Below are 13,224 nucleotides of genomic sequence, written 5' to 3'. Positions count from 1 at the left end.
GGGTTCTTTCACCACTTTTTTAACCACCAGTGATTTAAAGTATTTTTTCGTTGCTTCATCAATTGGTGGTTCCTCGAGCTTCTTCTTTCACTCGAAGTGAGCAGCAACCTCAGCCATAGATATCTAGTGACATTCCTCATCTGTTAGTTCATATGTCAACTTCTGAGGTGGAGGATTTTCTTTGTTAGCATGTGGGTTTTTTCTTCTGCTTAGGAGGTGGCGTGACCAAAGCCTTCGAGTTTTTCTTTTTTAGGAAGTGGAGGCTGAGGCAATGGTGGACTCATGCTTTGGTCCCTTGTAGCTGGTGGGAACAACGGACTCATGCTTTGGTCCCTTGTAGCTGGTGCATCCCTGGATGGTGGTGTGGGTGAGCTGTGCCTTGACCTCTGAGGAGATGATGCGGGAACTGTGTCTACTTGCGGAAATCTTATGTAGCACTTGGCCTAACAAATCCAGGTGTGGATGGCGTGTGCCAGTTCTATTTCACCATTGCCTCCAGGGATCTCGAGGTCCAGGTCTTCCCATCTTGTTTTCCACTCAGTCAACTTGGACTCTAGCATGTCCTTCAGTAATCTGCACGCCATGAATTGTCCCTCCTGGTACTAGTACTTCAGCAATACCATGAGACACTAATTTTACCATTTTCCTCATCGGAGTATGAAGCTCACATGGGTCCTCACAGTGATGTCGTCCACAGGGTAGTGTTGGTTGTTGCCCGCAACCATGTCAGACAATTCATCTGGTTGGAACTCCGTGGAAGCAACGCTGGCAAGCGGGGCTTATTATATCCACATGTGCACCTGATGTAGCTCCTGCTTGGCTGTTGATGGCTGTTAGCATGATAATTTGTGAACCGCAAACGTACGGATCAGTTGTAGCTCTTCCCTCAAAGTATTCCCCAAGGTTTATCAATCCGTGGAACATATAGCACAAGATCTATTTTAACTAGCATTGTTAGTATTAACTTTGTGTTTATGAGAGATTCAGATTTAATCTACTAAGCATATACAGACAGATAACAGATAGAGCAAAGGTAATCAATCTAGATGCTTATCTCTGCTCTATCTGTTATCTGTCTGTACATGCTTAGTAGATTGGATCTGAATCACCATCAACACTAAGTCCATACTAACAATGCTAGTTAAAATAGATCTTGTGTTATAAGTTCCACGGATTGATAAACCTTGGGGGAATACTCTGAGGGAAGAGAAACAACTGATCCGCACGCTTGTGGTTCACAACTTAGCGTGCTAACAGCCGTCAACAAGCTTTTTTAGCACCGTTGCCGGGGAACTAATAGTCAAGTTCTAAGTTTAATTATGCATCTATAATTATGACTTTTTGTTCATGATTTTTTAGTATTTTATTTTTAATCTTTCTAGTTTTGTTCAATCTCAATCAAAATTTCATATCTAGTTCTTGTATATATGTGTTTGCTTTCATTAACGCTAACAGGAGATGGACGGCTACCTCTCCAACAAGCTGAAAAATTTTGTGGATGATCTAGAAAAACTTTACAGGCAAGGAAGACGTTTAGCACAAGCGAGAAAGCTGGAGATTGAAGCTTCAGCCGTTAAGGAAGAATTGGAAGTGTTAGAAATATCATCATCATCATCATCATCATCATCATCATCATCATCATCATTATCATCTACTCCAAAGTCGACACCGCTAGCAAGTCCAGGAGGAGCTGCAGTTGCTCCAGAAGTATCGAAAGCACCTGCAATGGGAGATCAACCAGAGTGAGAGCCTACTATTGGGGAACTTTGCATCCCGAACATCATTGACTTACCTACCCATGAATTGGCTGGCATAGGCCGATCGTTTAGGATCGATACTTCAAGACTGAGGATGGCGCAGAGTTCACCTTTCACTGGCAAGGAAGAGCTAATCTTCATCTACAAGTATTTACGTAGCTATGCAACACCTTCAACATGGATGGAGTTACTTAGAATTAACTAAAGGCAAGGTTGTTTCCTTACTCTCTACTTGGAAGAGCGCTTCAATGATTTTAATCTCTACCGGTGGCAACAATTCAGAATTGGGATGAGTTGATGAAGGCTTTCTTAACTGAACACTATTTGCCAACCAAGACTTAATATGCTTCCAAGACGATTGCTGAAGCTCATGAGCGCTTCAATTACTATGTCAGTGCAGTTCCACATCATTAGTTCCCAAAGGAGGACCTAGTCTAGAAGTTCTATCATGGGCTGACACCAGCATCAAGGGCAATCATCGACGCATCAGCTGGAGGATTAATTATAGACCTCACCCTAACTCAAGCTTTCAAGTTATTCAAGAAGGTTGCAGACAACGATGCATGGGCATCATCTGAGCGCTATTCCCAACTCAACCTATTGGAAATACACAAGGAATTTTGCAGGTGGAGCGTGATCAATTACTCGAAGGAAAGATGGACTCGCTAATGAGAAGACTAGAGAAGATGGAGTTAAAAACAGCTCATGCTATAGACCTGAAGGTAGCAGAAGCAAGATCAACATGTGAAGAGTGTGGCAACTACGGCCATGTCGGGAAGAACTGTCCAGAGGAAGCAAAATTGCTAGACTACATGAAGAAGGAAGAGTGATTTTCACCATCCAACTATCGGTATGGATAGAATAGACATCGATTCAATGCAAGCTCATCCATCCAGAACACAGTGCCTCTACGCATTCAGCTGAAGAAGTTCATGGAGGAGCAAGGCAAGATTAATAAAGATACTGTCACTAAGTTCAAGGCTATGGACAAGATTTTGAATAACATTGATAGCAAGGTGACAGAGGTCGAAAGTTTGAACCACCAAGTGATGAACATGATGAAGATGCTGGAGACTCAAGTAACACAATTAGATGGGCATTTTACAAGCAATGAAGGGAAGTTGCCGGGACAATCGAGGAATCAAGAGTCAGCTAAAGCTACTCAAACTCCCTCAAGAAAGAAAATAGAAGATCCAGAACGTTCGATGGGAGCTAGGAAGCCTAAACCAGCTTCTAAAGTAGAGATGACTTCAAAGGAGAAGACACCTACCCCAGCACCGGAGATTGAAATGAAAGAGCCAAAGTTTGAGATGGTTGATCAAGATGACAACAAGATTCTGCCAGCAAAGCCACGCCATCGTCTAGGTAAAATTTGAAAAGTTTGTTGAAGTTGTGCATAGGTCGAACATCAATATGCCACTACTGGATGCTCTACAAGTTCCAACCTACGCTTGCTACTTCAAGGATATACTGATGAACAAGCGAGAGATCTCGCAGTTCACTACAGACCACATCAAGATGACAAAAGAGTGCAGTGCTACAATCGTTAATCCAGCTGCCGAGAAGAAAAGAGATTCTGGATGTCTGACCATCCCGTGTTCAATTGGAGCACTGATGTTCGAAAGGGCATTATGTGATCTTGGCGCAAGTGTGAGCGTCATGCCTAAAGCTGTGTTCGAGAAGCTACGCCTGCCGAAGCCGAACCAACTGCCATGTGCCTAGAGTTGGCGGACAACACTGTTCGCTATCCTGAAGGCATTACTGAAGATGTACCTATGAAGACTGGGAATCACTTTTTCTCTATTGACTTCTTGGTACTCAAGATGGGAGAAGGAGCTAAATCCCCACTCATCCAGGGAAGGCCGTTCTTGAAGACCGCAAAAGCAAACATAGATATTGGGAAGGGTGAGATCAAGTTCAATATTAATGGCACTATAAGTGCATTCAAGTTTCGCCCAAGCTTTGAGGTATGCAATATGATTTCTAGAAAGTATATACCATGCCACATCATTGTGTCAAGTAGGAGGAGAAGAACAAGAAGGCAGAAGAAAAGAAGCCAGCAGAAGTTGCTGTCATCCAAAAGAAGGAAGAACGCCAGCTTGTGAAGACCAAAAAGATAGCCAAGCCTATGCCTACATTGAAGTTGAAGATGGTGAAGAAGTGGGTGCCAAAGACTGTAGCACCGACACCAAGCGCTGGTCCTAATCCTATCATTTTCATCATGATCATGATGTTTAGCCTGACTTGTTTTCATGATAAACACACGAGTAGAGCCTGTGTTGTTCTTACTTTGTAAATTTTTGATACATGCTAGGACTCGCATAACCATAGGATTTTGATTTGCTTAAACTTGAAAAACTCATTGGTGTTCCTAGAATTAGAATTTTTCTGAGCCACATTTATTTATTTCATTCAAAATTTCTCTCTCACTTTTGGCCAAAATTAGAACCTAAACAAATTACCCCGATTGACCTGAGGTCTTTTTAAGGCTTCCCGTGCCCCTCCTCTGGTAGGTACCCCCCTCTCATATTTGCTCATCATATTTTCCATGAAGAATAGCAAGGACACCTCTGGATAGCCTCTGAAAATTTCAAAACTCCACTCATACACAAAAATTCCAGCAAACAAAAATTTCAGCAAGTACCTCTTGCTAGCTCTTGCTCTTGTGCAATTTCTTGTCGGCAAGAAACCCCGGTGAAGTTTTTTCTTTGAAGTGTGCAGAAATGAAGAGGTTTGGAAGGCTTTTTGGAAGGTCGAAGAAGTCGTAATTGTCGGCTGAAGCTTCATCTATGTCAAGTGCTTCACGGTGGTACTCGATCTTCGAGTCGTCGCGAGGGGGCGACGTCAACATGGAGGCACCACACAGCGACAACATGCTGCTCGGTGGAATGAACACAAGAAGCTCTTTCATGCAGTTTGATGAGCCGCATGGAATTCCAGAAGCTGTGCCACAACCTTCGAGGAGAGCAACTCGCTCTCAGAGTAGGTACGCCGAGAAGATGTCTATATATGGCTTCACCATAAAGAGAAAGGAAGAAGAGGAAAGGCTAAATAAAATTGAAGGAAGACTTGTTGCCAACCATGATTTCGACGATGATTTTCTTTAGAAGATTGGTTTTCACAATGATATTTACAAGCTTCTGAGCAATATTGGTTGGATACAGTTTGCTCTCAACGGTCCAATTAGTGTGCAAGAAGATGTGGCTGTTGAAATGTTCATGACTATGAAGTAAGTCATGAGGTGGAACGAAGACATGACCGAACAAATACCATGCTTGTCTTTTAGAATAAGAGATGAAGAGAAGGTCATAACATATGGCGGCGTCACTAATGTTCTGGGTTTCAATCCACAGGCCCCAGAACTCGGTGAGGTAGAAGAAGAGGAGTTGAAAGAGTTTTGGAAGAAGATTTCCAAAGAAGATAATCGGCAAAAGAAAAATATTTGCAATCCCACCCTGCAAATATTTCATTTTTGGATGTGTCACCATGTCTCTGGGAGGATGAAAGAGACTAAAATTACTGACCCAGAGATGGACTAGCTTTATTGCGCAGTGGTGAAGAAGCAAGTCATTGACCCTTCCTACATGATGATTAGAAGATGGCTTGCTGAAGCCACGTCTGGAACTGGAGCAGTTGGGTCAGGTTGCTATCTCAATATGATAGAAGCATGCTTAAAGCCGGATATTGAAAGGCTCCCCGCATGGGTCATGAAAGTTGGAAGAGTCGATGCCATGACCATGAAGAACACACACTTAATCGGCGGTGATGAAGATAATGACTATATAGTTGGGGTTAGAAATTTCAAATTGTCTGATAGAAGACTTGGAATTTATCATGTGGGCCAAAATGACTTGCTGGAAGGAGTATTATTCCCAGCAAAGAAAGACAAAAGAGGGCGAAAAATTGAAGGCTCATCCTCGCTAGCAGCTCCAGGAGCACCACTGCCACCACCCACAAGATAATGGCAGATGGAGTTTCAAAATGCACCAAGTTACGATGGAGTTTCTGAAGGATGGCAGTAGGAGCAATGGCTGGAGGCGTCGGCAGAAGCATGGGCACAAGGCCTGTACGCACCCTACTTTTAGCAACCAGCGTATCAACCACGTCTGGAATTTCAGCAACCGGTGCATCCACCACCACCGCCTCCATATGCTTTGCACAGTTTTAATGCCACCTCCTTTTCAGGGACCCCATCATATGCTACATTGTCTGCTCTAATACAGTCACCTACCACAGCCATAGAGAAGTGCGCGCATCATAGGTGCATATATACAAAGAAATTTACCAGATGCAGATGCTGTGAGGCGAGCCGCCAATAGGATTGAGGATGTAAACCTGACTATCGCCTATCAGCTCGGCATGATGGGAATTGTGCCTCCTGATTAGTGTCAAGGTGGAGCGCAGGAGCACTACGAGTAGGGATATCACGAGTACCAATAGTAGGGAGATGCGCAGCAGGGAGAGCCACACTATGACCCACCACAAGATGACTTGGATTAAAGACCAAATGAATCAAATAAATATGCACACGTATGGTTTGAGTTTTCTTTTCTTTTATTTATTTCAGCATGTGTGTTGGGTCTGCGTAGTATTTTCTATTTTATTTTCTCTTTATTTTCAATTTGTGTGTTTTAGTTCACCATGTCATTGCTTAAATAAAATAGGCATCATCTGAACCTAATGATATGCAATTAATTGTGATGCTCTAAGTTCTTGTCATGTTGAAAGATGATGATTGTTCCGCTTTGTTTAATTTTTGTACTTGGTTATTACACCATTGAACTAATGCTCTCTCTAACACGAACTAAAATTGACATAAACACCAGCTTATCTTTATAAAGAGGTTATGATAATTTGGACCCATATATTTGGTTATTGCTCTCTCTTTTAAATGGATCAAAGGCTCTTTTACTTTTGGTTACAACTCATGCTAACCTTGTCAATAATACTTTGTGCAATTGCTCTACCCATCCAAAGTCAAATATTTATATGAACCATAGATTGCAAAATTTATTTTTGGGTGAATTAATTCAGGATTTTCTTCTGTGCTATGAGACTTAGAAGCTGGTCATTCCTTTTTGTGTAACCTCTTATTGCTAGCCTTTCTGTCCATGCATTGTGAATTTTCACATCAGGAATCTCGCAAACCTCGCTAGGCATCCAAACCTCAACCCAAATATATCATTTTTGTGACTACCTCCTTGACCACAGCCCAATATGAGTATGGAAATTATTTCAACAAAGATATAGAAGATTAATCAGTGCATTTTCAAGAAAATCAAGACTTGGAGGCAACCACCAGTGCGTGGAATAAAAAGTGAAGGAAACAAAAGCCAAAAAGGGCCAGGCCGATCAGCATGGACACCCTTAAGCGGATCGGCCTGAGGTGTTCCATCCTCTATTGCCTCTAAAATTTGACGTAGAAGCCCCTCTAGAGGAATAAAATATTTTTTTCAGAAGATCGAAGATTTTGGTACATACATTAGTAGTTTATCTTTCTTCCTTTTCGTGGTTGAGGACAAGCATCCTCTAAGCATGAGGGGAGAGTCATTGCATTGTCTCTGACTACTGCTGAGTAATTACAAAGAGTTCTAAGGAGCAAAAAGAAAAAATATATTGTGAAAAAGAAAGAAAGAATGAAAGAAAAAGGGAAAAGAAAGAAAAAGAAAACGAGAAATAAAGTACTCCTCAGTTCTTTGATCTTTGTAAAGATCCCAAGTGCTTTCAAGATTAAGGATTATTTCGTACTTTTATTCCAACCATGTGCAATACGATTACGAGGACTTCATTTGTTCCTCATGATCACTCTTTGCCTTGCACATGTCCACTATCTAAATGTGTGTGTTCATTTTCTCCCTCTCCGTAAGCAATTATTTTCCATGACCTTTTTGACAAGTCTCAGTAAGATCCATAGAACTCTTTCCTGTTTTGATAATATCCTAATTATAATATTTTTGCTAGGACTAACCTTCCCAAAGATCCAGTTAAAGCCTTACACATATTTTTGAGTGATGACAGGTTGGAAAAGTTCTAGCATAGGTTTGAGAGACTTAATGAGCTGACAGAACATGAGCAATTGCAAGGAAGTTTAAATTGTTGATCTCGGTTTAGTTTCTTTATGAAAATTTTTTATTAAAAATCTTCTGAGGTTTGTTTGAAATTGAGAGCAAAAGAATAAATTTATTGTGGGATGTGCTTAAATGATATCTACCCTCCATATTAGAGAAGGATGGTTGCAACTTGAATATTAAATGAAAAATCTTATGAGAGCATTATGTTTTCTTGTGTGTGAGCAAGTGCAGGATTGAACACCGAAAGGCAACGCTGATTTCTATTGAAGATTTACTCGAGGACGAGCAAGGTTTAAGCATAAGGGGATTATTGATGCTCATTATTGACACACTTTTACCCCTGTTTATCTTCAATAATGACATGAATTTAATACCTAAATTGTTGATCACACATAATAAACCGGTCATTTTCACATGTGCAACATATTTTGGAGGATGTTCCGTTTTTGCAAGGAATTGGACCTAGAAGCATATTTTTGGATAAAGCACTGAACGAGCATAAAACCAGACGAAGACGAAGGCCAACGGGCCTAGGAAGGGCCTAGGCCGATCGGCCCAGAGGAGTCTAGGCCAATCAGCCTAGGGTCTTTTGGAGCCCTTCGATGCCCATCTTTGGCAAGTAACCCTCCGAGATGACTTAAGGGCTAAGTTTGTGAAGATATGGCAAGGATGACTTTAGTATCAAGGAGGAATCAAAGAAGATCAAGCAAAGATTTGGAGGGTTATTGAAGACCAATCTCATCCCAAAGCTACCGACGTGCCAGGCCCACATGCAAGTAAAAATAAGACTCCTGAGCATCTAAGAAGACTTGGAGACAAAGCAAGACATAAGAGGCCAAAAGGAAGGCCCAAGTTGATCGGCCTGGACCCTCCTAGGCCGATCGGCTTGGGGGTTCCTTCGCCCCCTCGCCTTCCAATTTTTTCTACACGCTCTCTGGACTATAAATACCCAAAAAAACTACCGAGCCCCATATCCAAGATGACGTTCTTGACGTAAAGCAGCAGAGAAGCAGAAGGAGCTTGAGAGACACCTCTCCGGAGAGCCGAGGGCCATGCTGTTGTTGGGGGTTAGCGTAGGCGAACCTCTGCTAGCATGATTGCCCTGCATGAATATCACACTGGAGTTCTAGAGCTAGGAGTCATCAAGATCAAGGTAGGATCTCAGTGGTGATCTTGTGATATACAATCATTCATGGTGAAGTAATAGATGTGTTCATATTCTTAGCAATCTAAGTGTCTCCTTTGATGGTTTTATGCTTTATTGGGTTTGCTTGCTTCTCAATCTATGAATCAATGATAGGTTACCTAGGATGTTTATGTGGTCGTGGTGACCGGATTTGCATGCCTGATCTACCCATGAGTATGACATGTTTAACCTGCTTGCGCTGATAGAGGTGACCGTGACAAGATCTTTCTTGTGTAAAGTGGGGGGGTTTCGGGATCCGGACCAGAGGTGTAGATTTAAAGATGCTTTTTACTAGGATCATATTTCTGTTACTTTTCTATCTGTGCTTGGAATTACAACATATGCATAGTCTAGGTTGCTCTAGATTGGTTATCTCTGCTCTATCTATTATCTGTCTGTACATGCTTAGTAGATTGAATCTGAATCACCATCAACACTAAGTCCATACTAACAATACTAGTTAAAATAGATCTTGTGCTATAAGTTCCACAAATTGATAAACCTTGGGGAATACTCTGAGGGAAGAGATACAACTGATCCATACGCTTGCAGTTCACAACTTGGTGTGCTAACAGCCATCAACACGCGAGCACGAGAGCAAGGCGCGGCGGCAGGGCACGAAGAGCAAGGGGGGCTGACCAGGGCGGGACGGTAGCCAGCATCGGGGAGCACGGAATCTTGCGAGGAGGATGCGTGTCGTGGTGCCGGGGGAGCGCCGGGGGTGGCCGGACGTCGAGGAAGTCGAGGAGGAGCTGGGGCTGCGGCCGGCGAGGAAGAGGGCTGGTTGGTCGGGGCGGCGGGTGGTGCGGACGTTAAGGAGGAGTGTGGATTGCGGTGGGGCAGAGTGCACTACGATGCTGGAGAGTGCCGGGTGCGGCCAGACGTCGAGGAAGGGGGCCGGTTGGTCGGGGTGGTGGGTGGCACGGATGTCGAGGAGGAGCGTGGATTGCGATGGCGCGGAGTGCGCTGTGATGCCGGGGAGCGCTGGTAACGGCCAGACGTCGAGGAGGAGCTGGGGCGTGTAACATCCTAATTTTCCGATGCATTTAAAATATGGACCCCAAAAATTTTTCTAAAATTTATATAGCAATTGAAGCCTTAGAGCCTTGCATCTGAAATATTGCATCAAAATATAATTTTCTTGAACACACATGCATATGTTTGAGCCAACTACCTAACCCTACCCCCAAATATTACATCCTAATATTCCATTCAAGCAACTGCAACAAAACCCACTCAAATTTGAAATTGCATTTCAAATTTGAACTCAAACCTATAGTCAAATAAATGAGAGACAACCAAAAACTGAGGCAGGCTGACGTCTCCCTTTTCGGCCCAACTCTACTCCCAGCCCAGCCTGCCTCGCCCCTTCTGCCTCTCTCTCACACACACAAGGCCTAGCAGCCGGGCAAGCCAGTGGCCTAGTCCTCAACCCCGTCATCCCCTACCTCTGGTTCCTCCCCCCTTCCCTTCCCCCTGACCGCACGTGACGTCATGCCAGCCATGCACCATACCCGGACCTCTAGACACCTCCAGTGCTCGCTCTTGAGCGCGCCGCAGTCGCCCACGCCTCCACCACCCTCTGCATAGGCCAGAGGCTCCCCTTCTGCCCGAAACCTAGCCATCCCAATCCACTTGCCCGCGCACCAAAGCACGCCACCGGCGATATGCCCACCCCGATCTCCTTCACCCCCACCGGATTCACCTCCCCACCGAGCGCGCTGTACCCAGCTACACTAGGTGCATTTATTGTGACCCTTATCTTCACCAGAGCAGGTCCCCTCTGCTCCTGCCACCACCGCCACACGCCGCCATACCATTGATCGCTGGCCGGCCAGGACAAGCTCGGCCAAGGACACCCGAGCACCCAAGCCCCCCCTCTGCCAGGCTATAAATAGCCCTCCGCTCCCCTCCTCCCCTCCTTGCCCCTCCCCTCTCCACCTCACTAGCACTCGTCGGAAAATAGGACCCCACCACACCTCTTCCACCCACCGCCGCGCTCTATAACCTAGAGCCAGGCCGGGTTGAAGTCAAGGAGTTCCGCACGGTAATAGCCACTCCTCCCTGTGTCGAAGCACCGTTCCAACCAGCTGCTCTTCGCCAGCCCCACCACCGCTGACAAACCTCACCACAGCCCGTTGTCGGCCAACTCCGGCCGCCTTGCTACCTGCAGAATCAGCACAGGTAGGGCTATCATGGTGTCCACGCCACTACCTACCCTCCTCACCCATCTGGCCATCTCCCCACCTGGCCGTCATGCTGCCAAAATCCTGACGAGCCACCGGTGCCGCCTCGGCCAGCCACCGCCCTACCCAACCAATCTATTGAGTGCGCTTTGCACTCACCAACACGCTCACACCCGAAGCCCAGCTCCAGACCCCTTCTAGCGCCCGTTTCTCCCACGGCCGCGCCATCGCGGCTACTCTGGCGAGCCGCCCGCTCTCCACAAGCCATTCCCCGACCTCCACACCACCCCCCTTGAGTCTGCCATAGCCCCTTCTAGCCCTTCGACCATCTCTTGCTCTGAACAGTGACGCCTGTCAACCGGCGTAGCCCGCTCCAATGAACTGCCTTGCCTCGCGCGGTGGTCCGACATCCTAAGCCGGGCGGCGCCGTCCCTCTACTCCCCTCCCGGCACCGTGTCCGCATGGACCGCATGCCCATGGCCCCGTTCAGTCCACGCGCACGAGTCCACGGGCGCAACGGCACAGTCACGGTGTGGCCCCACACCGATCCCGCGCCTTCCTCTTTCCCCCGTGCACTGTGTCCACATGCACTGTACACACACACCCCTCCCCGGTGCACCACGTGGCCCGCGTGTGCACCACGTGTCCTGCCACGCGGACCACGCCAGCTCCCCACATCGTGTAACCCCCCTGGCCCGCCTGTCATCCTCTCCCATCTCCTTCCTTTGCTCTGCTACGACCACACACATTATTGCACACACAACTTTGCAAACCTTAGCTAGATATTCCTAAAAATTACCAAAAATTCACCAAAAATACTAGAACTCAGTTAAACCCAAACCTCCCTTGTTTACCCAAAACCCATATCTATAATTCCCAAATCAAATCTCCATCCCATTTTTGAAAAGAAAAACCCTATATCTCATGTGACCATGAATAGGAACCATTTCCAAAAAGCCCTAGAAAAATCCTTGAAAATTCTAGGCAATTACCCAAGGCTTCTAAACCCTAATTCTATCCATTTAACCCATGTTTGATGTGTTGCTTTGATTGATTGATTGCTTACGTATAACTACGATAATGTAGAAAATGATGACACTAGAAATGCGTTTGAGGATCCGGACTACAAAGAAGAAGTTTTGAATGACCCAGACTTCGAGGAAGGCAAGTCCCACAAATCATCATCATATTTTGATTCCAAGCTTTACTAATAAAATAAACCAAGATAATAACTTGTTTATAAGCTTTGCATATTTTCCTTTATTCCCTTGCTTAGCTCGTCCTAATAATTTGGAGCCCTCCTTGACATCATGAACCCCATATACACTAGGTCATATCATGACTCATGAATTCAAAGGAAGAGTGAGAGTGTTTTTAAAATGGCATAAAAATAACCCAAGTGAGTTTGGCAATCAATTAAGGTTGGACCCGCGAGTAAGAAGGTAGCCTCGACAGAGGTTCCTATCCTAAAAAGCTTACTCTGTTCATATGAGGACCGGCTCATGAGAAAATCTTTCTAGTGAATCTTACATCCGCACGTGCCAAAAAGATACAGGCTTTGGGAGTGCCTAAACATGTGAGGCCTTGATTCACACCCACTACAGAATCTAGTAAACCATCCCAAAGGACCATGGTAGGCAACGGATAGACTGGAGCAGGACCTTCGTAGAATCACAGGTCCGGCCGGCATGGGTCATTGGTTGAGGTCCGTAGGGCCTGGTGGCATTGTATGCCACGTTATGATGCATCTATTTTCCCGGGTTAGTGTCCCTGAGTGGACTTGGAATGTCCCCTGCTTAGGCCCTAGGGTTATTCGTAGATGGAGCTAGAGGATGTCATCCAGAGATGGACACCGATGGGTACAGGTCTCGTAGGTCAGTACCGCCTATGATCAAGGAATGGGCTGAATGAACATGCGGGTAAATTATATGCCTCTTTGCAGAGTTAGAAAATTATTCGAATAGCCAAGGCTAACAGTCAAGAGCTCACATAGCTAAAGCTCTCATTTGATTAGTCATAACCTC

At 45.2% G+C, this 13,224-nt stretch overlaps 1 protein-coding gene across 1 annotated transcript; it reads left to right on the top strand.

The window, feature by feature from the left end:
- Nucleotides 1-2,689: 2,689 nt before the first annotated feature.
- LOC101770300 lies at nt 2,690-4,864 on the top strand. Its single transcript, XM_004967156.1, has 5 exons — nt 2,690-3,060; nt 3,158-3,471; nt 3,513-3,724; nt 3,781-3,933; nt 4,673-4,864. Exons 1-5 carry the CDS (start codon nt 2,690-2,692, stop codon nt 4,862-4,864), a joined length of 1,242 nt encoding a protein of 413 aa, XP_004967213.1.
- Nucleotides 4,865-13,224: the final 8,360 nt, after the last annotated feature.

This window comes from Setaria italica, chromosome IV, assembly GCF_000263155.2.
Source record: "Setaria italica strain Yugu1 chromosome IV, Setaria_italica_v2.0, whole genome shotgun sequence".
Lineage (NCBI taxonomy): Eukaryota > Viridiplantae > Streptophyta > Magnoliopsida > Poales > Poaceae > Setaria > Setaria italica.
The sequence above is the reverse complement of the archived record's forward strand: the minus strand, read 5'-3'. Positions and strand labels throughout refer to the sequence as shown.